A 27872-nucleotide genomic window follows, 5' to 3' on the forward strand; every position below is an offset into this window, starting at 1 on the left:
AAACTCAATAAATACAAACACACGTTTATGCTCAAATATACATTTAAATGCATGTTTATGCATAAATGTGTAAATAATTCTTGAAATTACACATTCATGCTCGGTGATCCCCTGCCTGTCTGTGTCAGTGAGTGCACACAGCAGAGTACAGAGTGTCGTCATAAACATGGTGCACCATCAGAGGTTTTGATCCCTAACTAACAGTGTTTTATGAATGCAGTAAATTAAGTCTAAATGACCTACTCCTTAGTCCTGAATGTTTGTAGTCCAAGAAACGTTTTGCTTGATGCTAGGTCAGTTGCGCAATATATGTTTTATTGCAATTAAATAAATACCCCAATTAGGAGTAACTGAACACAATATGATTAAAATGTGACAAGTTTATTAAGTAGGTTGTACATTGCAAGAGAAATTATGTATAATTCTTATGACAATTGTAATGTAAATGGTGTAGTTTTAAGAAAAACAAATGTATCAATTTAATTATATAGTGACATTTATAATGAGAAACTATTCAGATCATTGTCAGTGGGAAACCGCTCCCATATTCAGAAGTGTGAACATGCCTTCAACAGGCAAGGTGCCATCAACAACAACAAAAAAATAAAAATCAATCCAGAAAATCAGTATTTAAGTGATTTTTTAACTGATGTGTTGATTGATTGACTGCATGAGAGCTGCAAACCATTTGTGTTTTTTTTACAAGTCGGTCAGTGCAATGCACTCTGGTCCATGTGGTGGCCAGGCTGCATTTCATGAAATCCAAAACACAGTCTTTTCCTCGGCTTGCTCAGCCAGAATGAACATAATGAATAGCCCCCCTTTATTTTACATCTGAAAGGCTGAGAGACTTCCTGCCGTCCCATGTTTGGATATGAAAATTAAAATAGCATTTCACAGCAGAATTTTTGCAATTCGTAATATAGTTTCTAGACACGAAGGACTGGTGAAGTGCTAAACTGCTGAAATAATACAGAACCCAGTACCTCAAAGCTCATAGTTAGCACAGAACTACAGAATCCAGCACCTCAAAGCTCATAGTTATATCAGAACCCAACTACATCAAAAACCTTATTAATATCTGCACTGTAGTGGGGAAAAATGATATTAAAAAGATTATGGAAGGAATTTCTGTATAGTCCTGAGTTTTGGGTTTCGATTAAAGGGTGATGAAAGCCTTTTAAAATCTTTTGGGAGCTGCAGCTCTGGTTAGCAGGAGAACATCCCAAGTGGGAAAAGATCAGGGGTCTGAGCTGAAGACACCCCCTGCTGTTAATGTGCTGGTCCAAAATGAAAGCGTTATTAAATTAAAAAATAAAATAAAATAAAAAAATCACCATGAACATAAACAAAGCCCTTCTGATGTAAAGTGAGTGTGACTGGCTGAGACTGGATCTGTGGTTTCGCAATGATGACTTCACATCATCACATCTGTCATCACAAAACTCTTTAGATTCAGTTTAACACCCTTGATAGCTGTGGTTCGCAGGTGTGAGGCTACGTATTCTCCACTGAAAAGCCTGCGCTGTCTCGCACTGATCCTACTGTGTGTGTATGGAAACAGTCAAGTGTGTGTTGAAAATTCCCTAAACACACGAGAGAACACACAGGCTGGACATTTGGCCTGAGGAATCACAGCCTCAGTGCTAAAAACACACCGACCCTCACGAACAGCCAAACTCACACACCTCCTGACACGGACGCTAAACTGTGCTCCAGTGTAAACCAGAGCAGGACCTGTGACAGGATCCCTCTCCTGCCACTACTAACAACATCAGGGCAAAGATAGAAAACCTGATTTTCACTCAACTCAAGTCTTTTTACACAACTGGTAAAACACCAAATAAGAAAAATTATTTTTTTGGCAAAAATGCCATGATTAAAACTAACTGCCCAGGATGCGTTTTTGTTCTTTTTTTTAACCTTGTTTATATGTCTATCTTTCTGTTTGTATGTTTATTCAGACTTGAAGAGGCAAGGAATTCTGTGATGGATTTTAGCTCACTATACACTACACTATATTATACACTACACAATGCACTATACACTACACTATATTATACACACTATACACTACACTAAATTATACACTACCCTATACACTACACTGTATTATACACTACACAATGCACTATACACTACACTATATTTTACAGTACACTATGTACTAAATTATACCCTACCCTATACACTACACTACATTATACACTGTATTATACACTACATTATACACTACACAATGCACTATACACTACACTGTATTATACACTACACAATGCACTATACACTACCCTATATTATACACTACACAATGCACTATACACTACCCTATATTATACACTACACAATGCACTATACACTACCCTATATTATACGCTACACAATGCACTATACACTACCCTATATTATACACTACACAATGCACTATACACTACCCTATATTATACACTACACAATGCACTATACACTACACTATATTATACACTACACAATGCACTATACACTACATTATACACTACACTATATTTTACAGTACACTATGCACTATACACTAACTAAATTATACACTACCCTATACACTACACTACATTATACACTACATTATACACTGTATTATACACTACGCTATACACTACACAATGCACTATACACTACACTGTATTATACACTACACTATATTATACACTACACAATGCACTATACACTACACTATTATACACTACACTGTATTATACACTACATTATACACTACACTGTATTATACACTACACAATGCACTATACACTACACTGTATTATACACTACATTATACACTACCCTATACACTACACTGTATTATACACTACACTATACACTTCACTTGTGGTGTTTTGGACAGCCATCTGAAACAGCTTTTCTGCCATTCCCACACACTTTGTCAGCTGCTACAGAGGAGACTGATCAAATCTCATAAGGATCATAATTATTCTGAGAGCTGTCTCCAAAACCTCTGCAGCTTTAGTGGCAATTACAGCCTGCTTCAAATAACCTCTCCATTACTGGCCACGAAACAGAGTATCATAGGACCACGCTGGCCCCCCCACCCCACCACCGCGGGGTCGGGGATTACGGCTCTGTGCCCAAAGCGGTTTTTCCAAACGTATAACTGAAGCTCAAATATCCAGCCTTCCTGAGACTACATCATCTGCCATCAGAACATTCAACCTGTCAGGAGCTTCTTTTCTCCCCAGTTTGAAAACGAGGCCCAGGAAAGTGAGCACAGAGGCAAGACATTTATGGCTACTCACAGCAAACAACCACAAATGGAACAACATTTCACTATGAGCAAACATGCCACAGAAACAAACTTGTTTGACGGTGCTGCTTGGGCCAATATAGAATGTTCCAGAAAACTCGCCAAAGAGGCAAAGATAAATGACATCAAAATTAGCTCTGAACCAATGTGACGCTGCGCAGGTGCTGGTTCAGCGACAACCGGGAAACCACAGCCGAATTTGGACAGAATTTTAAAAAAAAGAAGAAAAAAAGTTATTTGAGCCCAGGCGCTGGACAGAGGCACGGAGCCGCGTGCAGAGACTGACCCTGGACCTGCTGCCGACAGGGGCTGCGTTGGAGTGAGGCATGGCATGGCGCGCAGAGATTGACCCTGGACCTGCTGCCAACAGGTGCCGAGCTGGAGCGAGGCACGGAGCGGCATGCAGAGACTGACCCTGGACCTGTTGCCGACAGGCACTGAGCTGGAGCAATGTGCAGAGCCTGATCCTGGACCTGCTGCCGAAAGACCTAATGCTTGTTTAACATAAACATGCTTAAGACGGCTTTTGGAGATGTGTGTGGAGAAAACATTGCTTCAGCTGCTGACCTGTGGGGTGGGGCTTGTTGACCTCTGACCACTTCATGGTAATAAACATATCTTTTTTTTTTTACTTGGGGTCACAAGGATGCAGTGAGATCCAAAATGGCAGGCAGCACACTACAGCCGGGTTTGTCAAAACAAAAGAAGAGAGAAGGTCACTATGACATTCCTCACCTCTGTTGAGTTTCTGACACACTGTCATGCTTACCAGGAAAGACACAGTTAAAGAGCTTGTGTATGACAGATGGCATTAGTTACAGTGTCACATGATTTACATCAAGGGCTAAATTTAATTAGGAAGTCTTGTTAAAACTCACAGAAAACTCAGTTTGCAGAAAGCCGTTTCCAGCATGTTCCGAGAGCGTCTGACGGGGCTGATCCCAGCTTCCCCGGTCGAGCATCGCGATGGCACGCTCCCAAGCTTGGCTTTGTTACTGAGGGACGGTTAACCTGAAGCAGAGCGCAACCGGGGCTCTGTGGACTGACAGCTGCAAACCTACCACACGTCTGGCCAACAGACCTCCTTCTGTGGGAATGACGCCCCCAACACCAAAGTGCCACACCTGGCAACCTCAGCCAAAAACCCAACCCGTCACAGCCTCGTGGCTCTGTACAGATACAAAGCGTGACCTTGGATGAAGTCTTCCCCAAAGGAGAATCATGGGTAATTATTCCTCACCTCACAATTATTTTTGAAACCCCCCCCCCCCCCCCCCCCAGGAGAATGAGAGTGTGTTCTATTCTCACTTGCACTTTTTCATTCAAAGCACAGTCTTGTTTTTGTTAATCTCTGCTGGCAGTGAGCCAGGGGGTAAATGAGAAAATTACACACAGTACATAAATATCCCTGCTCTACACCACAAAGTTTTTGGGCCAAGCACGCTCTATCCGAACGATGTAGCACAGCTTTGTTTGTTTTCCAAAAAAAGGAGAGAAAAAGAAAACAAAAGTGAAAGTCTTTTTAAAAGTAAATCCCTAAATATCTCCAACAATATTGAGCTTGCTCCATTTAGGTTTAAGTGACAGAGGTTTCTGAGGCCAAGCTGTCGTGTCACCGCCACACTGAGTTCCTTCACGAACAGGAAGGGCCTGAATCATCCTGCCTCGTCCCAGGACTCTGCTCCGGCCGGTCTGCATGTCGCCCCTGATCTCCAAGTGATTCTTTTCTAGAAATGCCTTGGGGGTGCAGATGAAATGGCTGGACAAACCAGTCACCTGCAGACCCCTGCCCCATTCAGGACACGTCCCTGGGTAACAAGGCCCTCGTCACACTTCCCATAATCTAATCTCCACCAATAGTAATAAACCCATTTAACAATCTATCCCTTTAATCGAACCACTGACATGTATAAGACCAATGCGCATCTCCACTTTATATCGTGTCCCTATGTTCAGACCACACATCAACCACTTCCTAAAGGGACAGTTCAGTTAAAGGGACAGTTCGATTAAACAGCTAGTGCTGTTAGAAATACATAAGAGTGAACATCTACTAATTAGCACAATGCACATCGTTATGCACAGTTTGCTTGTGAGCATGTTTCATAGACTATTAGGGCAGTGACATGGGGTAAAATAATAATTTACACAGACAACAAACCCTCAATAAACTGCACTAAAGTTAGAGAAAGAAAATATAAGCAAGGACCACACGACCCATGGTGTGTGTGTGTGTGTGAGAGAGAGAGAGAGAGAGAGAGAGAGGGAGAGGAGAGAGAGGTACATGCCTGCCCCATGTCTGCCTAGCACTTACCGTGATTAATGTTTGATTTGACTCATAAACCTCCATGTCCAAAGAATATATAATTAAACTGAACAGCAACAGCATTGCCTGTCTGGCTAAGGTGAGCAGTGGCACATTTCAGTGCCGTGGTGACTATAATTTACCAGGCACATCAAGAGCACGGATAAACTGTTCCACATAGTGTTATGGGCTAGCTAAGCGTTAGCAATGGCGCAGGGATGCTAGCGTTATGGGCTAGTTAAGCGTTAGCGTTAAAGCAAAGCCTGACTGAGTGCTCCACAGGACGTAGCTGCTTGTATCATCACTGCCACATGTCTGTTTGTCAGCCTTTTTAGAAGAGCAGATTCGTCTTGGCTAATCTAGATTTAGACGTCTGCAGCAATATGCGGCTTTGTTACTCTGAAGTGAAAACAGTGGTAGAAGAAACCAAATCCTAACAGTGTTCTGTGATGTAAATTTGGGGTTTAAATGTAGTGTTTACAATGTAGAGGAAAAAAAAGCAAAGTGTGCTACAATTTGCTAAGGAATTTGGGAAACAATAATATGATCATCATGGTTACATAAACATCTTTCAATAAATATTACATTCAAAAGTTAAGCACATGTATGCAGAGTGTACAACCATTTCACTGCGAGTTATACTGTATGACTATATGTGACAAATAAACCAAACTTGAAATTATTTAAACTTTAGTCCTGACCCTGTAATTAGCATATTCATTAATTAAAAACTAAGGAGGAGATCAATACTCTATAAGGACACTTAAATAATTGCAGTGTTGCTCACTTTTCTAAAACTTCTTTTCTGAGAGCAGGAAAAAGGTGGACAGGGTTGATTTGTCTGAGTAAAGAGTGTGTTTCGCTTCGCCCTGCATTAGTGGTCAGCAAAGCAGGAGGGCAGGCCTGTTCCTGTACGCAGGGACTGTCCTGATGATCCTTCAGGAGATGTGCGGCATCAGAGAGCCATGGAAAGCAAAAACAAGATTAGTATTAGCTTGCACTACCGCAAAAGAAGCAAACCTTTCCGACGCACAGCGTACTTCATCAGATGGACGATAAATAACGCAGATTTAATATTTATACATCTTGCCATAGAAAGAACATATTGTGGAAGTTGGGGCCCATGTTTGAGTTTGGTACTTGTTTTGGTCATTTGCCCCTCGTTACACCACAACCCCAACATTTCCTTCCTTGTTGTTGGCTAGTTTTCAACCTGTTGCCCCCACATCCCCTCCTGTCCACCAAAAGGGAGGAGTGGGTGATCCTGGAAACCTGTACAATGCACCTCCAGTGAGGTCCTGTTTGGACCATCACAGGGCAGAACCGAGATTTAGAACCGAACCGCAGCCTGGAGCCCCATACAGCTCCATACTCTGCTCGTCAACTGTGCAATTTGTATCTGACGACAAAAACCACAAACCACAAGACTGGCCGTCCCTTGGAATCGCTCGCAAAACCGCACTCTGACTTAGAGAGCCATTCAGGTCCCTAATTACACCCTTGCATTGGCCAGATCAGTCTGAAGAGCAGCAGTTCAGCCTCTTATGGAAACATCTTGCATTGGCTGTGCGAGCACATGCCACAAAACCAGGGTTGAGCCCTCCACGCATCTTTTCCCTCTAATTAAAAAACAAGATCTCTGATCTGTTATATAAGACCTTTTAATTTACAGTATAGGCTTTTTTCCCCCCATTTTCTCTTTATGTCAGAAATTTGCCTGAGCTAAATTATTCCAATTTTCAAAAAACTCTCAGTAACTACTAATGGCTTGTGTAATGTGATGTAAACTACCGACATGATACCGTTTTGTAATTAAAAAGGCTATTTAAGCAAATCAACACCTCAGTCCCCGGGGGATACTGCTTGTCTGTTATGGAAAAGAGGAACTCTGGTTACTGCGTTAGATGACTACGAACATTTTGCCTTCAGGATTACACAGCTCACCACATAAAGAGCGTATCACGGTGGGATCCATGACATCATCTAGATTACAGAGCCTATTGTTTTAGGTTCTATTTTCAGACTCTATGGATGCGGTGTTCACTGGATTTTCCCTGCATGCTACATTATGAAGTCATGGGGTTTCCTGAGACAGAAAGGTACAGAGTGCTTTCATGTACATCGTAATGTTTAGAAAATAGGTTAAAATCTACATAATATATTTACCAGCCACGATAAATGCCTCAGTATGGGTGTGTCTATCCTACGAACATCTGTAAATTATTTGTGTGTGTGTGTGTGTGTGTGTGAGAGAGAGTGATTTTGAATGCGGTTCATGTCTGTCCATGTCTGCCTAGCACTTACAGTGATTAACTCAATTGTTTGATTTAACTTGTAAAACTGCATGTCCAAAGAATATATAATTATATATATACACACACACACACACACACATTTTACAGCCCATACAGAAGATTGTGCATTTTTTTCTTAACTTCTTGGTACTTGGATTGCTATTTTAACATTAACAACAACAACAACAACAACAACAGTAATACGTTTTTCATATACCACCTTCTTACAGTTTACAAAGTGCTTTACAGAAAACAGAACAGCCCTTGTTCAGACGTGATAATACATGCATGTGGAAGCTTTTCGCTGTCAGTTGCTGTGAGGATACTTCTGTTATGAAGGTGACAGAATGCTGTTCTGGAGAAATTTCTAATGTCGTGTTTAAAGCCAACGTCCTAGTCAATTGCAATGCATATGTTTTTGATATAGTGTTGGGTCTTAACAGACAGGGACAGGGTACAGCATCAGGGTCCTCACGACCATTCCCCACGATGAATTCTGTTTGGTCTTCTACACAATTAAAAAGCAGGTCAATGGAATGCCGGGCTCAGTGACTAGGGACATATGTAATTGTGTCGTCTACATACTGGTGGAACAAGATAATACATTTACTGACAGTTGTGGTCAACAGAAGCATATATAGATTAAAGAGTGCCTGTCTCAAAGTTGAGCCTTGGGGACACCGCAAGAAAGCGCATGTTGTTTAAAGCTGCCCTCATCAAGTGGGCCACATTACTCGTGACTGCTCAGATATGACTGGAATGAGTACCAGTATAAACCAGTATAAACAGGTTGCTGGTGTTACAGTTTTGTCCAGGATCATTAAGAGCTTTGGTTGGTGTGGTTTCTGACCTTTGATGAGATCTAAAGGCAGCCATTAATTTCATTACCATTTAAATACTCTTGAAGTTGAAGAGAAACCACCTTCAGAATAATCTTGCCTAAAAAGAAATATTAAAGATTGGTCTATAATTATTGAGGTTAGCAGGGTCTAATTTATTTATTTACTTCTTTAGAAGAGGCCAGATAACAGCTGTTTTGAGACACTGTAGACATGTTCTTTGCTTAAGTAACTGATGGGCAGCAAGTAGTATTTAAGCCCAACATAACTATTTAAAGATTTCAAGATTTCAGCAAATTCCTCACACTTCTCATTAGAACGTTCTTATGAGATCTGAGACGAGTTAACCAGCCTGTCAACTTTAGTGAAAGAGACATGTAGGACTGTTTTGGTGTCTGTCAAATCAGGCTAGAAATTCAGACTACCCTCACAGTGCTAGTCTGCGTGTTGAGTTCGGTTTGGTCTGTGTGTGGAGTTCGGTTTGCAGATTTTTGGACAGCAAGTTTTACTCCGTCCCCATTTTTGTAGGGAGTACTGAGAAAGTGAAGAAAACCCAGTAATTGCTTGCAAGTCCTACATCAAGCATGTTTAAAACCTTGGTCTCTACTCCAAGCGATATAACTAAGTCTAAAGTATGGTCACGTTTAAATGTTTGGCTGATTACATGTTATGTGCGGTCACAGGAATTTGAAAGCATGATGAAATCTCAAGTAGCAGGATCTGCAGATGTTAAAATCACAAGTGAGAGAAATGTGTCAAAATCGGGCGTTATTTTTGTTAATAGATCACCAAATTCATCACAGAATGTCCAGGTGTGTGATAAAGGACCATCATTTGAACTGTTTTCCCCTCAAGCTTAATAGTAAGATTCCAAAGTGCTATATTCCTGCTAATAAATATATTTAAGTAGCTCTGAAAGTGTTGCTCAAATGTCTATTTGGAGAAGAATGCGAGTGTTTAGTATATAATCTTAAATATATACACCCTGCCACTTCATTGACAGAAAACACCAAGGATACATCCAGAGTAAAACTTGTATTGCAGGCTTTCCGAGTATGAAATCCCAGGTAAAGGTATGGGTTGGACTAGAGTACTATGAACACATCCCAAAAGAGAGGGAGGTGTGCCGCGGTCACTCAGGTGGTCAGAGGCCAGCTGGAGCGGCCAGACCAGGAGATTGTCTCACTTTGGTCTCATTTGGCACCTGGAAGACCCATGTTTAAAAGGTAGAGCACTTTCCTTATGGTTTCCCTACTGTAACACACCTCTTTCACTAATTATCACTAATCGCTTCACTAATTATCATGTTCTTTGTGAGCAGCACATGAGATCCCCCAGAACAGGAGATTTACCACCAAAGGGCTTCACTACACTGGTCTCTTCAAGCTACTTTTACACTCTACTACCACGGGGATTGTGTTCTGTATCAAAGACATCTGCAAACATGTCTAGAATATTCTTTAGTACTTTTGGTCTGTGGCAGTATGATCATACCCGTGGGATTGCATGCAAGGGAAACAGTACTGTCTATAGCAAAAAAAGAAAAACATTTAAAAAGACTCATATATATCTATAATTAGATATAAATCACATCAGTGGGTAGTATGTACTATTAACTATATACTGAATTAGATATAAACCCCACCAGAGGGTAGTGTGTGCTGAGTTACAGCATTAGCTCAGTTCTCAGTGTAAAGAACAGGAAGTGGTAAAAGCATGAGGTGGATGCTCAAGAATCTCACTCAAACTTTGCTTATGTAGCACTTTTTACAACAGACACTGTCACAAAGGAGCTTTACACATCCTCGTGAAACCCCCCCACGACTGAGAGGATGAAACCAAGACTCGTAAGGGGCTCCCGTCCTCCTCCGGTTGACCCCGGACAACATAATGACATCAGTATGATGGTTGAAGTCACACAGGCGAACATAACATTTAAACTACTTATGAGACAACTTGGCTGCATTTTCGAATGCTTTTAGGCAGAAGGGCTGCCTTGAGGGAGAAATGGAGAGGCTTATGGAAACCTTGGAGCTCTCCAAACAAAGATGTCCTCGCATGAGGGCCATGAATGAACGATGGCAAGAGGAGCACTCGAGCTCGAGTGGCCCATACAGCGTGCACGGTGCTCTGAACCAATGGCTCTACTAAGCTTTCCATGACTAGCGCCAGCGTTTCTGGGTAACACCGCAAGACTTTAATTACACCAATATTCCTCAGCAAAGCAAACATCCACGATGCCAACTTTTATTTTCACTTTATTATGGTGGATAAATATATATAGCATTATATCTCAAGCAGAACAAAACTGTGTCCTAACATTATTTACTTTCATTATAATGCAAGTGTAAATGTACTACAGTGGAAAGCTACAGTAGATGTATTTGAATTTCTGTTCTTCTCTATAAAAGTGACACCATTACACACTTTTCTTGTGTTTCTGGTACCGACCCCTATTACCGATATCCTGCATTTGTATGTCACTGTGTTGCATGTTCATTAAAATCATTGTATTGGTCATTAAAAACCACTGTGGAGTTGGATGTTAGTTGCGTGGGGGAATTGTTCCATGTGAGATGTGCTGTACATGGGATAAGATGTTGAACAGCCTGATACCATTAGATCACCACCAGAGCTTCAACCACAACATGTCGAGCTCTTCATCAGGCTGGCACCTCCAGGACATCTCCCAGCCTCACCCCCTCCAAGCTTTTAAATGACATATTTTACAGACGTCATAAAACATATAATATATTATACTATTTTACAGACGTCATAAAACATAATATATTATACTATTTTACAGACGTCATAAAACATAATATATTATACTATTTTACAGACGTCATAAAACATAATATATTATACTATTTTACAGACGTCATAAAACATATTATACTAATTTACAGATGTCAAAACATATTATACTATTTTACAGACGTCATAAAACATATTATACTAATTTACAGATGTCATGGATGGATATGACAGTCAAAAAAATTAATTCAATTCTAAAAAACAAACAAACCAACCTTTGTTTAAAAGACTAAAGCATTTTTTTCTTACATCTCTTAGAGAGATGATATTTACTGCCTTGCTCATCTGCACTCACGTGTGCCCTCTCTGTGCTCAGTATGGCTGCCTCACTTCTGAAATTGAAAATATAGTTTGTCTGTTGTAGCATATTTTCTTATTACTGAATGCAACTATAATTCCACATCAACTTAAGAATAACCTTATAACTGTTCTTGTAAATTTCAGTCAAATTCTTATTGTTCAAAACAGCAAATCTACCTTAAAACTCAGCAGGTTAATGCAAAGCCACGGTTTGAGTATACTAAAGAAATGGAGGAACTGAGTTTGTGAATTTAGAGAAGGCAATAATTTTATTACTTTGGTTATTATTTCCGTTTCTGTCAGGTGTCTGCTGTACTTTCTCCTTTCCTCAACCCTGAATTTTCTTTACTTCATGGTCAAATGGGAAATGTCATCATTTGGTTTTTTAGTAGCGGATGAATAAACTGGGCAGCGATATCCTCCTGAGACTCCGTCTGTTCAGCTGTGTCCTCTGTAGTGGACGTTGCGTTTTTGCTTCTCGTTTGAGTTCCAGCGATACCACATCTGTCTGGGTGGGAGGTTCCCAACTTTTTTTTTTCTGTCAGCACAAATTGACTTCCATAGCAACAAGTAAGTGTTATGGAAAGAGAAAAAGTAAGTCAAATACTGATTAGTTACTGATGTTTGGCTATAATGTTATACTGTATTGTTTATTAACATGTCAGGAATGAGTAGTTTTCTTATTACTGTGTTGAAATAATAGCCAGTTTATGAGCGTCCTCTATAGTGGACGCCGGAATAATCTTGATGTCTTTCCTTATCACAATGTTTCTCCACATTGCTGTAGGAGACAGAACAGAAGCAGATGATTCTGTACAGAATAATAGAGGCAGATTCAGATTTATCAGATGAGGAAAATGCTGAAGATGAGTTTGGACCTGCTGATGAAGACGTAGAGAGCGCTGAAGAAGAGACAGGAGGCTCATCAGACGAGCTAACAGGCACAGGTGAACACGACACCCGCCGTCCTCTGGGGTCAAGGACTAGCACGTATGTTCTCGTTGTCTCCAGGGTAACCATACATGATGCTATCCATAGTAAAATAAATCATATACTACATTGTTGTTATTAATTGCTGCAATGTATTTATGGTAAATAACAACTACATTTTGTGGTGATCAAAGTGGTTAGAGATAAAAGAATGACTCGGGTTATTTACCAACATATGTAGGAATTGTTTCATCCCTATAGATTCAGTCCTGTCCTACCTATGCCATCTGGTTACCAAGACGATCCTACAACCCATGCAAACTGGAGTCTGGTTGAGTACATTGATAGCAACATCTTTAAAAACATGACAACGTTCACAAATCAAAAGGGAACTGCAAGTTAGAGGAGTGTCTCTGAATACCAAACCACAGGAAATGAAGGTGTTCTTTGGAATATCAGTTCACATGGCCTGCCTTGGTTACCCAAGAATCAAGATGTTTTGGTCCCAAAAAACGAAAGTGCCTCTCAACCCAAGAAGGTCACTAGTCGATGACCTGGATGTGAGAGAGGAAACAAGGAAAACAGACATTCTTTGGAAAGTAAGACCTTTCCTTGACAGAGTGAGGCAGGGATGCCTCAGCCTTCCAAACCAAGAAAGCTCTGCATTGATGAGCAAATCATTCCTTTTACAGGCCGTTGTCCAATCAGGCAGTTTGTTCCAGGCAAGCCGTACCCTACTGGTTTGAAGCTATTTGTCTTTGTTTCTCCAGATGGTAGACTTTGAAGTGTAAAAAAACAAAACAAAAAAAACATACATCAGGCATTGGGGCAGTAGCAGACCTACGTATGGTTGAATCTGCCCAAGGAGTCAGCTGTTCTTTGACCGATATTTCACTTCAGTGAACCTGATGGATGTATTGCTGGAAAAGGGTCTTGCTGCAACTGGAACCTTAATGAAACACAGGGTCCCAAAGCCATGTCAGCTAACTGGTGACAAACAATTGCAAAAAGAAGCCAGAGGAGCATCAGTTATGGTGGCCAGAAATAGTCCTCAGCTGGCAATTACAAAATTGTATGACAATAAACCAGTATTAATGGCCTCTACCATACATGGAAAAGATCCTGAGGATATCTGCACAAGATAGTCCAACAAAGGGAAGTCACACATCCAAGTGAGAAGACCAGCAGTCATCAGACAATACAATGAAAACATGGGAGTGGTGGACTTGTGTGACTGAATGCTGAGCTTTTACAAAATGTCAAGCAGAACCAAGAATTTTACATTTTAAAGAAACAGAATGAAATATGATTTTTGTTTAACTGAAATATGTCAATACAGAATGTGAAAAAGTTCACTATGCACCTTGTTTAATATCACCTGTATAGCTGGAATGTCAAAAATACAGAAAAGCTTTTTTCCCCATTAAAATTATCCTCACATCCTCTACAGTGGACATGCTGTTAAATTAAGAATAAAATTAATTTTGAAAAACTGAGTTGTAAGATCTTTGTCTTACTCTTAAAATACAGAAAATAAAATAAAAAAAAACCTAAATTGAAAGACATTTTTTTCACTGGGTCTCAGGAGGATATAGCAGTGAACAGAGCTAAAACGCTATTGTGCCTCATTTAAATGCTCTCACTAGAATGATGGCAATGGAAATCACAAGTGTTTGAGTGCATGGATATTTAAACATAATAGTTTGAATCGTTATTGTGAGGAGAATGTTACAGTTAAATTATACAGCAGTGTTTGCTCAAATTAGTCCAGCTGTTATCACATGCGCTGCTGTGCTGTTTTCAGGTTGAATTTGTGATGGTTTTGGATCAGTTCCCTTAAAGATTTCTTTACCGGTATCGGACCGATTCCAAAACGTGATATTGGGCATTTTTAGCTCCGTACCCATATACTTCTCACCATTGCCACGCAACAGAAACACAAAGCTGCGACCAAGAGCTTCTCTCACGGAAGGACGACTCATCATTCATTGTGCAGATCTTGGACTCGCTGGCAAAGATCCTAGTGCAATAGTCGAGTGTAGTCCAGTTTATTGTGTTGTGACTGTTTTACTCTTCGTTTTGTGCTTCTGTACTCTAGTAGTGCGTGTTTGGCTTGTGCTGTGGAGATGTTGTTATACTAATTATTTGCATTTTTATCATTAAAATCCCAGACTAGATTATCCTCATGCCAGACCAGGTCATCCTACTTTACCTTAGACCACACTGTACAGGTGTAGACCACATTGTCATAGACCACATGGCCGTAGTCCGCAGACCCCTGAATGGTGAGACATTACAGTACAAACAAAAAGGAATTCAGTATTCCTGCAAAACTATACATGCTCTGTCTTTCAAAAAGTAACAGAGGACTTCTCAGATATTATACTGGGAGGTAATTGGATTGCTTTGTACATGACTACACACCTACAGTAGTCACTGGGTTCTGTAGATTTTATAAATGAATACTGCATTCACACTCACCTGACCTTGCCATGGTAGAAGCATACACACCGTTCCAGATAAAGTCAATTCATCGCAGTTTTAAACGTTTTGAATGAAGTTACACTTATATAGCAGCTTTCTTAGAACCCAAGGACACTTTACAATCGACACAGCTTTTACCACCAGTCAGCACACCGGTGAGAAGTGGCAGCCAACTGCCTACTGCGTACTCTCAACCGGAAACCACAGCCCCCTGGGGGACTGTATCAGGCCCAGGGAGGGGAGAGAGGACAACATCCAGGGCAGAGCGCCATCCATCACTGACCATGCAGTCATACAGCCATTTCACACTCACATACATACCGACAAGTTTCAGTGTAGCCAGTTTTTACCTAACCTGCATGTTTTTGGACCGTGGGAGGAAACCCCACAGGAAACCCACACAGACACAGAGAACATGGAAGCTCCACCCAGATAGAGACTGTTAGCAGCTCTAACAGGAAGAGTTAGTACAGTTAACGCCGCGACTGTTAGCAGCTCTAACAGAAAGAGTTAGTACAGTTAGCGCCGCGACTGGCGTTGGGGCCTTGAGGATATTTGTGCAGATATTTGTGCTTGTATATAGATATACTATGTTGTGTATGTGTATGATTTAAAATACCATTATTTACAGCTTATTAGTTTTGTGCCCCTTTTGTGTGTGTGTGTTTGTGGGAAAAAAAAGCTTTAAAATTTAAAATATAAATGAACAAAAAAGTGAGTCAAGATGGATGGTTAAGAGGGTGCATCCTACTACCAAAATGGAAACAGGACAGTTTCACAACCACTGGCATGTGTCTGGTCCTGAACATACTGGTCAGTTTCACAACCACTGGCATGTGTCTGGTCCTGTAGTGTGCGAGTCCCAGTTTGTGCAATGAATGTGCAGGCTGGACACACGCATAAAGGAGGTAGCAAATGTTAGACTGTCCATGCTCATGTCAGAGAGACCTACATGACAGGAACTAGCAACAACTAATCTTGAGGAAGAAACCTGGGGTGGTAGTAGGGGGTTCTTGATTAAAAAACATTTTGAGGCTCAGAGAAGGGAGGTTATCCTAGCAGGATGAGTTTAAGTGGACTTTACACTAGAAGGACTCAGCTAGAAAAAAAGGTTACTTTTATTCTAGAATTTTATTTTTTCTTTATCTATAAATCTTTATTTAGTTTTATTTTAATAAAGTAAAACATCCTTCTCTATCTTCTTCTATCCTTTTTCCTCTTTGTGTATAAATTCTGCAGTTTTATCTTATACCACTTTATTATATCATTTTTTCAGCACTTTATTACATCACTTTGGATGCTTGATTGAGAAAGCCTGTACAAGTAGGTATTCAGTAAAGGCATAAAGACTTGAACAGTCAAACCTGACAGTTAGCTCACATGGTACTGACATGGAGTCAAGTGCCATGTGAGTAATAGCGCAAAGGTCGATATTAAACCTGGGGGATGATATCACTGACACCAGTCTAATATGAATAAGCATGTTGTTCCCTATGGAACTTGTAGGTTATCAAAATGAATATTGAAATATTCAGAAATTAAAAGCTTTTTTGACAGCAACAACAAACAGAGAAGATCTGGGCACTCCTGTAGGCTACAAGGCCATCCTGGCAGGTAAATAGTCATGATTAAGGATTGAATTCTACATTTTTTTTGTGAATTTGTGGCCAGATCTGACAAATTTAGAAAAAAAAATAAACAATTTTTCTTCCTCATAGAAACCACCATAGCTAGTGAGACGCCATACATAACTTTAACCTGGAAGGTGCAGATTTATTTTCTGGTCAGTAAAAATTAAATTCTTTCTGAACAGAATTTTAAAAAAAACCCACATTTTTTACATTTCTGGTCAGTAAGAATTTCATTTCTTCATGTGTAAGATGTTTCAGATGGAGATGTCAGAAAGACAAATGGGAGGAGCAACTTTGATAAAAACCAAGCTGCTGAGGTTTCCTGTTTCATTAAGGTGGAACCTACATTATGTGATGTCTCAAGAGAGGTAGTAGATGCTCTGTTTAGCCACTGTGTAATTAAACGACAACGTATGACTGTATGTAACAATGACCCTGAACTGAAATTACACTGACTACCCTTTCGCAGAAATACTAATGACACTGGTGTCCCTTAGTGAGTGTGGTGGTGTCCGTTTCTACAAGCCACGACTGCCAAGAGTTAGCCACGGGGCATCTCCTGGACAGGGCTACCCAGGAGGGGTCACTGGGACAGGACAAGGCAACATGAGAGCAGCAGCACAGGGGGCATTAGAAGGGCAGATAATCAGAAGCTGCTTAATTACTAGGAGGTGTCTCTCTGGGCTGTTCCAGAATATTCTGATGAGCTTGTTAAAGGGTCTATTGTAAATGAACACTGATGAGAAGGTCAAACAGATTCTTAAGTGCTTTTCAGACACTCTGCTGGCAGAGCAGATGATGATGATGATGATGGAGAATACTGGCTCATACCAGCAAGCCTTTTCCGAGGTCAAGGTCTTTTAAACAGAGGTAGGCAGTTGCCTGCCCAAATGCAACCTTATATCTGATCTCTGCACAGCCGTTGTCCGGGGTGAGTGCCTTTGTTCCCGTGATGACTAACCAATGAAAGGAAAGGTGAGAGTCTGTTGATTGGCAGGTGGCGTGTAATGAGAGGAAGACACATGTTGCGGTGCTACTGAAGCTCTGCAGATGGTCACTGGTTTCGCTCCCATCTTTGCCTCTAGCACCTTTACGTAGCGTGGGATTTGCATGTGATGTTTCTGCCTATACCGTAACTTCAGGCCCCTGCAAAATTAGACTGTGAATCAGAGTCTGTGGTCTGACTTCAGGGGAAAACATGTTTTTCAGTAGCTGGGTCCACAGTTGTTTCTCTCCTTGGTTCCCCCAGAGATGATGACAAGCTGTTTGGTTTAGATGGGGAAAGAGCTGAAACTCAGAACACAGAAACTGTGCATTTCTCCTTCCTTACCTGCACACTTCAGTGATGTCCCACATCGGTTGGCCGGGTTTGCACTGCACCGAGTTCTGGGTGTCAGTCACTGGTAGTGGTGTTGAACTGAAAGGCTTCAATGCTTCCAGTAAGAGTTGTCTTTTCAAATCCAGCAGCCCTTCCTGTTTACTGAACAGCCCTACTAAACCTAATTAGTCCAATTAAAAGTACATTCAGACAAAGCCAGACTGTGGGAGTCTGAAGTGATCCTCACCACACTCATTTGACATTAAACTCAAAACAACCAAAAACAATGCAGGCAAATTACACAATCAGGAAACGTCGATGGCCAGGTCATCGCTACCCTGACAGCTAACAATCAGATATCAAGAACTCAGCATCTCACATATTTGAACAACATCCTAGTTTCCACAAACACAAGAAATGTTGTTTTGAGCACATAAGCATGATGGTGAGAGCTGAGGAAAATATGCGCCACAACTGTTTTCATATCCTGCAGCAAGTTGCATTCTGGGAGCATAAACTGTTCATAGACTGGCAGAGGGCAGCCGTGCAGGTTCTGTGTCTCGAGGCCTGGGACAGGACGAGGGATAGCACTGTCAACGGTGAGCGTGGGGGGCGAATGAGTGTGGGGACTCGTGCTCAAATCTCACACACACACACACACACACACACACACACACACACACACACACACACACACACACACACACACACACGTGTGCTAAAAACGCCCTTAGTGCTCTTTTAAGCAGTGACAAATGTTTACAGAGAGGCTGTCAAATCAGGAATCCTCATTAGTCTCTTTAAAGTACATGATCAACTTCCCACATGAAAGGTACATAATGGCAGATCACAACACACGCACACATGCACATGCCTAGTGCTAAGAAACACTGACAGATGCAGCTTTTCACACATTTGAAACGCTCTGCCATTGTGTTGAGGAATGTTTGACATTTCGAGAATTGATGATTTTTACAGCCACTGAATGAGTGAAAATAAAGTGCATTTTTTCATGTCCTCTGCTTCTCAAAGAATGACAGCCATAGTTGTAAATTCTCCTCATACTTACAGCAAAATGAAGTTTTCAAGGTTTTCACAAAGACAAAACATTACAAACTTGCACACTGCACATGGTTTGGTTTTGCTCATCATGTCTGAGTACTCCAGTACTGCAGATGGCGCTATAACAGGGGCATCTCTAGGACAGGGCTACTGCAGATGATGCAAAAATTCACACTCATTTCTTGGACAGCTGGAAGACGCATGAACAGCTATGTGCGGTTGTTCGGTTTGTCCATCATATTGTTCTCCAAAGGCGGGCGAGCGTCGTCCTGGCACACAGATCACTTTAAGAGCCTTTTCACAACTCAAATATTGTTGGCTTGAACTTTTTACACTTTCTATTTGTGCTGCCTGTGTGAAGCCCCCCAGGTACAGATCACAGGGAAAACAGCATTCGGTGTCTAAGAGGAAGCAGACTGTACTGAAGGTGTCTAAGAGGAAGTAGACTGAGATGAGTATCTGAATGCTACTGAACTGCTAAGTTGAGTGATTTCCTGATGCAACATCTGCATTATCCCTGTGAAAGACTGAACACTGATGAGAATATCCTGTTAGATTAGATTACTCTCCCTTTGTACAGAAGCTGGCCAGCAGGACTGGTGCCTTCTACATTCATCACTGCAGCCTACACTAAGCCCACAGGACGCCATCTTTCAATATCAGAGAAGCAAAAAAAAAAAAAAAGAAAAAAAAAAAAAAAACCAACCCAAATTTCTGACTTTGGGTAAGAAGTAATAAGAATCATTTAACTATCTTACTACACAGGAAGTACTTTTTCATTTTGACTTAAAGTAATCTAGCTACGGGGGGTGTGGGAGAGCTGAGCGGCACGGCCCATGAGAGGGGATTCAGGAGGAACTGCTCAGGAGCTGCCAAGGGAACGTCAGCAGAAGGTCCAGACTGTGCTGAGAATTCTCTCATGTCAGCGCGAATGCATCAGAGGAGCCTGTGGAACTCTGGGGCTGCGAAGAGAGTGAGACGTGTGGGGAGATCAGCCCTGACCCAGCTCAGGTCCCCACAAAACACACCAATGTCCAAATACACGCAGCTACCCACAAAACGCAGTTGTCCAGAAACACACAGGCCCCTAGAAACATATGGCCAAATATCTTGTTAAGGCCACATTATCATATAAATGAATGCTTAAATGAAGGGTGTTTGTCATGTGAATGCATTACTTATTATCGTGTAAATTTTAACGCCCTTGGTTAGGACTTCTAAAGACGTGGTCACTGTCAGTGAAATTCCTCTCTGTGATTTTAATGAAGAGTACTGGAACAGACTAATAGATCTGAGACAATTCAATGAAGACACACACACACAAATTAACATGACCCATAAATCAGACTATAAGGAAACATGAAGCTTATTTAAATGTTATCTGATGTATTTGAGGACCAGCCTGAAAACATGTGGGAGGGAATTTTCTGATTTTTCATCTTAAGACAGTGACATGATGTGCCACTTTCTGTAAATGCCATTGTCTTACACACTTCCTGTACTGTCCTTTTGAAATGTGTCAGCTTTGAAAGTTTTTTTATAGCAATATCTCAACACACCATCCCAACAGCACCCTGAGGCCCACTGCACAATACTGTCGGTCTTTGATTCCTAAAGGTTTTCCAGTTGTTTGGCTGTGTCTGTGTCTGTGTGTCTGTGTGGGAGGGAAGGAGAGAGAAAAAGAAGCCAGCAAGTCAATTGTCACCGAGCTGAAATCTATTACTCTGTAAATCTATTACCTTACAAAGGAAAAAAGTCTGAAAGACTAAAGAAGAATTGAAAGTTTAATAATAATCATAGTTGAGCTAATTGAGAAAGGTTCAGCTCACATTTGACACTAAACACAAATTTGTAGTAGGAAGTTGTGCCACCTTTAGAAATAACTCAATCAGTAAATAAACAAATGAAATTTAGAAGAAATAAAGCATCAAAGAAATGCTCGAGCAGTTTTACAAATGTCTTCTCATGCTGTTGGCAACCATCCAAGGTCCTGACAGGAAAAGCGTTCTTCGCTGAACTACTGCTGTTTGCTGTGTCGTCTGTTTAACTTAGATGTAAAAGTAGCATTGAGTTACCCACACGCCAACATTCTTCCAGTGGAAAAAAGTCAGCGAGAAAAAACAAATCTTCCAGAGGTCAAGCAAAGTCAAGTAAACAGATTTTTCCTGAGTCAAACGCTGCTACTGCCATGCCTCGCCATGCCAGGCAAACCGTACGTGCTGCACGGTTACGAGCGCTGGAAGCCAAACAGAGCAGCAGGGTCAGGGCCTGTCGTCCAGACATAGATAATCCGCCTCTGGCGGTTGTCGTGGTGGAGGAGATCCCCCGTCCCCCTCCAGGCCTCGAGTCTGAAAACGCAGCTGTGGGAACGATGCTCCCTACTTCAGAGAGCCGATGGTAGAAACACCCACTGACACTAGTTTCATTTGTTGGATGCATGCACTTTAAGTTTCACTTTGTACTTCAGGTTCAGTTCTGTGTTTTAACTATGAACTTTAGTTACTGCAAATAAGTCATACCCTCAGTGTCATGACTAGAGGTTGGATACACGTGTAGGTTCAGTTTATTTAAAGCCAGAACATCAAACAGTCCAAGGTCCAAACCTGGGAATCTGATACTATTTAACAGAAAGTCTAGCCCTGCATCAGAAACTCCAAGTTACCCGCCTGCTGGAGAAGAGTCCTGATCAGCAGTCAAAGCAGCATACGGCAACAAGCACAAAGAGAAACACCACGAGATCCAGAGAGCTCAAGCACAGGCCCACCGGGCCGGGAGGGGAGCAGCCACGCCAGGACAAGTCCTACAGGGAACAACAGGGCGGCGACACTGACCCAGTGAGGCTCACACAAGGACTGTACACTTGCCATTGTGGGTGTGGTTTTACCAACATCCTGAGTGGGTGGGGCTGCAATGAGGTGTCATAAGGAGGTCAGATGGAGCACCCCACTGAAGCTCCACCCAGAAGAAGAGTCCCACCCTCATCCTTATGACCCATCTAACATGCCTGGAGAAATAAATCTCTGAGGAAGCATATGCACACTGCTACATTGTATTACATTACACAAAGTTTTTTTTGGTTTTTTTTTTTGTTTGTTTTTTTAACCTACAAACACTGCAAATTTACAACAGTGCATTTGTCAAGATTTGTCAATGAAGATAAAATATATCAGAAGTGACAGGATCCCTTGAAAGCTTCAGCAAATATACACACAAAATATACACTCAACTGATACAGTCAACCGATACACAATCATACTCAACACTTACACACAGCACTAAACTGGGAAACAGTAAGCTGGTAAGCACTAAACTTGATTCTCCTTTTTCGGAGCACTGTTCTCCTCTATATCGACTGGCTTTAGGCTAAGTCCAGCCCTCAGAACAATTTAAAACTCTCACCAACATCATTTAATATAAAGCCTAAACCCATCCTACAACCAGGAAACCAGTCCAGTCATGTTTGCTCTGTTTTCCTGTGAAGTTCAGCATTAATACTGACAAACAAATCCAGAGAAAAAAAAAGTTAAAATGTGTTACGATGTGTGAAAATGTGTTGACCGTCACCTTAATTTGCCTCTGAATGCTTCATTCCTGATGTGGATGTCAGTGAATCCCACTGAAACACGGGACCAGGCCGAGGTGCTCACTTCACTGTAACGCAGAGAGTGTGTGTGTGTGTGTGTGTATATATACACACATGTGCTTCCATAGTTGAAATGGAGAGACAAGCCCCCATTCTCAGAGCTTCACGAGGACTGTATTGTTTAGACCCAGTGTCATTCATGCCGATGTTGTGTGCATCGTCGCTCAAAGTTCATTCTGCCACACAGCTGCAGGCCTCCCCACTCACTTGGCTCTGTACTGCCAGTGTGTGCCTGGCAGTTTCCTGCTGGATGCTGGAGAATCATTGCAATTGGAACCACGTGGTGCAGTAAACAGCATTAGCCATCAGCCGCCTCACACTGGAGCTGCCTTGTTCGCTTCCTCAAGTTTCTGCAAGGTTATGGCACAAAGCTTGATTTACCAAAAAAAAAAGACTGATTGCAATTATAACAATTCGGTCCTAGAAATAGACATTCAAATGGAGGGGCCAATCAGGAGACACACTTGCTGAGGGTCAGAGCTGTCATGGTAACGAGGAAGAGTACAGGTGAGAGGAGAGAGGCGGACCCTGACGCTTCAGACACACCGCATGCTGCGTCTGCACCTCAAACAATCGCCCTCAGTGAACAACTTTGGAACTTTAGTTTGGGGAAGTTGGGTGGGCGGAGCTAAGGGGACATCGTGGCGAGGTGGGCAGAGCTAGGGACAGTCTGGGGGAGGGGCTTGGAATACATTTATCTGAGAAAACAACCTGGCCTTCTTTATGGTAAACTGCATGTTATCTGAAACAGGCAACGAAGGGTATTTACCTACATGCCTTCCAGTCAAAAACACTATAGGCCTCTATGCCCGAGCTGAATATGTGTGCATACACACACGCGCGCACATGCTTGTACGAAAACAAGTCATGGGCAGCCACTCTTTATAACCGCCAAACTCGTATCTGTGAGTGGAGTGGAGGTGTTAGCGTGTTTTGTTTTCTCTTCACACCTCATCAGTATGAGAGAAAAAGACAGACAGAAGGACACCGAGACCAGATGAGAAACACACACCAGTCCAGACGAGATCCGCACTGCCCCACTCTGCTTTGGGCTCATCTCTGCACGTTTAATTTTATATGTGCATGTAAAGAGGTTGTTTTGTTTTTTGAAAAAAACAAAAAACAAAAAAGAAACAAGCAAACATTTATTCAAAGGCTGATCCATTTCCCAACTAAAAATGTTAAGTTTGGTTTAATTTACACTCCTGTTCACATTTGCAATTTAGCACTCAAGTGCATATGGCTATTAATTTCCTATCATGCGTCTGTGAATGTTGGAGCCTCATCAGCGACTGGTGAATTCAGGAGATCACATCTGCTAATGTGGGAAGCCCAGCCACACCCAGTCATCCACACACCTGTTCCGCGGACACGCGGGCCCAAGCCAGCCAAGCTAGCCTGCCTGGCCATCGTCTGCTGTCTCCACTCCTCCTCCCTGTTGGCACGGTGACACGGGTACCAGGTAACCATCTTCATCAACCTCTATCTATGCCAGTCCAGCAGAGAGAAAGATCTTGGCCCGGATAATGTAAAGAACTACACAGAGGTTTGAAGTATTGTTTTCCAGGTGTGTGTGTGTGTGTGTGTGTGTGTGTGTGTCTGAATTCTGAGGTGTGTGTGGACAAAGGGAACACAGACCCCTCCCAGCAGACCTGAGCACTTTCTAAATGACAAAGCACCAGAAATCCAGCGAGAAATGGTGCCAAGATGTGATCTGTTGTACAGGTCACACTGTCAGACTGTACTAATGTTCCTGAAATTCAGTTAGACTAATAGAACCACACAAAAGACAGCACAAACACAGTCTGACCTCAGGTACCGGCTGACGAGCAGAAACTGACAGTACTTTGATTGGCTGAACAATCTCAGCTACAGATCCTGCACTACAACATTAGCTCAGCAGCCAATCAGATCACTCCATGAAGGTGGACGTCCGAGGAGCCACTGCGTGCTTATTCCCACAGCAGCTCTAGCTGACTGAGATGCAGAGGAACTGCTGTTTCTTAGTGTTGTCTCCTGTCTCACACACACACACACACACCCCTCTATTTTGCAGTTCATTACAGAAGCAACAACTGAGTCATGTGGTTAAAATTACTTGCACGCCGAGGCTCATGAAAAGCTGCTTCCACTGAATAAATGCAGGAACACTGCAAACACGAGTCACTGGGTCTGCACAGTGCACCCCCAGATTATGTGATTACGAGGTCACTCACTGCAGCAGCTCTGCTTTGAACCCAACACCAAGGAGATGCCATAACATTGCATGCTGCAGACGGACAGGTGCCTGTGGACCAGCGTCAACTGCAGACATCAGCAAGCACACCACTGCTCCAACTGTCAGAGATCTGGGGGCGGGGCCAGTCTGTGTCAGAGATTGGGGGTGGGAGCCCCTGAATCTATATTCCAGAGGTTGTGCGCACTCAGTTGCGGTATCTGTCAGCACAGAATGGCACAGTTTGCACGTCCACAACTTATGTCATAGCACTTGGGTCACCTCATACTGACAGCTCTGTGGTGACTACCACTGAGGCAGGACCAGAGGACTCAGGTATTCAGCACCAACACTGACTCAACAATTGTTTGTTCAGTGTCACTCAAAGTCAGATCTATACCTAATAAATACAGGTAGTGTGAGCAAATCAACCAGGTGTATTTTTGAATCAAATAAGAAACATTACAGTTATGTGTTTCATTTTCATCTGCATATTTTGTGGACAAGTTCAGCAAGGTTTAAGTCAACAGCATTAGTTATACTGTGTCCTGTTCACCTTATTTAAAACAAATCTTGTTCACATTTGTCAACAGAATGTCACATAACAGTTAAACTCATGATATTACAGTGGAATTTCTTCTTTTCTACCAGTTAACCCACAATCAAATTCTGGGGTCACACTAAGTTTAGAATTAACCGCACAATGCTCACTCCCGTAAGGGCTGATCTGCGTACAGTAATATTCACACCTTTTAGTTGTTTGGTGAGACTTGATGATCTTTACCTACAAGTCTGCTACTGAAATATCAGAAGTAGCAGATGGACAACTAAAGTCACGGCTTGAACTTCACCCCTGTTTCATATATTGTTCATATCTGCTCATTCCACAGACTTTTGCAGTAAAACGGATCCCCAGGCCGCACTCCATCACGCGGACATGTAAGCACTCCTCAGATCCTCAGAGTGGTGCATCTCTTTCCCTTTTGATTGTCTCTCTCGACTTCAGAGTAATCTGTTGCATCCCATAATACCCAGCGTGCACACTATCAAAATATACACAGAATTATAGTGATGAAAAGTGCCCGTGCCTCGTTTTAAATGAAAGCGACAGGAGTCGACTTTTGCGTGTGAGACAGCTACGCACAAGAGCATGCCCGTAGGACCTTTCAGCCAAAGTTCAGCCAGACTGCAGCTAGCGCAAACACAAACGAATGACAAAGACGTGACAGGATGACCCTATCGACGCCTACGTTAAACGGCCATCATTTAACCCGAGGCTTCCCCCCCGTGGGTCCGGTCACTCTGCGTGACCTCGGAGGGAGCGAAGCTGCCCCGGTTCTGGGTTCACTCCAAATGTTCCGGCCCAGTTCTCCCACGATGTAACGGGGCATCTGGCAAAGATGCCGTTTCCCAGACTGAGAAGAATTCTGGTTAATAAGATTACACCCTTAGCAGTTTTTGTTTGCTTTGCAGACTGTGCTACTGAAGATGCCTGGAATAGAAGTAACACACTGCGAGAGCATCTTAAATCCCCCAGACTGCCTCGGTACTGAAAATACATCATCAGATTTTATATATATATATATATATATATATATATATATATATATATATATATATATATATATATATATATGCACTGTAATTACAGTACAGAGTGCCTTATAGAATCGACGGGAGTTAGAAAACAGAGCCAGCTCGACGCGTGGATGCTCAACCGACAAAAAAATAAGTCGGCCAAAGTTAGAAAACAGAACAAACTTACCAGACCGTATAATAAAGTTAACACGGAGCCGAGGAGGAGAAAGCCCGTGCTGTGGAACACGGCCTCCGCTCCCATCCTGGCGCAGACCCTCCGCTACTGTGCTCGTTCGCGGGAGAAACTTCACACGAGCCGCCGGGTGCTGGAGCTGGGCTTCGCCGAGGTTCAGATCTGCAGCGCCCAAGAGCCCGTCATTGCGCCTCCGTCTGCCCTCCCATCACATCGTCGGGGTGACTTGTGGAATCAGAACTACAGTCTCCTGGCTGCCACAAATCTGCGTGCTCCATTCAAAGTGTGGACCCGCTCTCGCTCGCGCTTTATTTCTTCGCCCCTGTCCGCTTTTTTTCCCCTGAAATTACATCCACATGTCAGAACTATTTACGTCCTTCTGCGGTAGGAAGTTCAAATGATTCGTTGTGGTGGAGAAAGCAGGGCTTTATTTTTAGGTCTTTGAAATTTCCCCTCAGACCAACGTAAAAAGCTCGACATCATAAAGCGACGTCCCGTAAGCTTTAGCCCACAAGTTCCCCTTCAAGGCAGCTGAAGCGCAGTGACAGCGAACACGCCGCATATGCAACAATATACGCACAGTTCCATCAGGCAAAGCTTCCAGTTACTACTCTCACTGTCAAGCCTTGTCAAATCAGGATCGAAATAGCATTAGGGCGCACTGCAATCTCAAGCGTCGTAAATTCATTTAAATACCGCCACGCCAACTAGTCTCCAGTAATGTTTAAACTGGCTGTCGCGTCTCAGAAAACGTCACTTTCTAACACACAAACCGATTAAGATGAACAAATATCACAAGTTTAGCGTGAATGAATTTCACAGTGGGAACTTGCCAAATGAATCGGAAGCGTCACCTCGTGGTGGCCCTGCGGATGATGTATCCACATGGCGCAGCCTACAGCTACCCAAACCCTGCGAATTGCTGCGGGCGCAGACGTAGAAAACCGACGCCAATTTCACACAAACCT

General features: G+C 42.3%; 1 protein-coding gene across 1 annotated transcript in view; it reads right to left on the reverse strand.

The window, feature by feature from the left end:
* pth1r (parathyroid hormone 1 receptor) overlaps positions 1-27762 on the reverse strand; it is a 48618-nt gene extending 20856 nt beyond the window's left edge. The window contains exon 1 of the mRNA XM_035519674.1: positions 26899-27762. Within this exon, the coding sequence (XP_035375567.1) occupies positions 26899-26973 (75 nt within the window). The 5' untranslated portion in view covers positions 26974-27762. The remainder of the gene's footprint in view (positions 1-26898) is intronic.
* Positions 27763-27872: the final 110 nt, after the last annotated feature.

Source organism: Electrophorus electricus, chromosome 19 (assembly GCF_013358815.1).
Source record: "Electrophorus electricus isolate fEleEle1 chromosome 19, fEleEle1.pri, whole genome shotgun sequence".
NCBI classification, from domain to species: Eukaryota; Metazoa; Chordata; class Actinopteri; order Gymnotiformes; family Gymnotidae; genus Electrophorus; species Electrophorus electricus.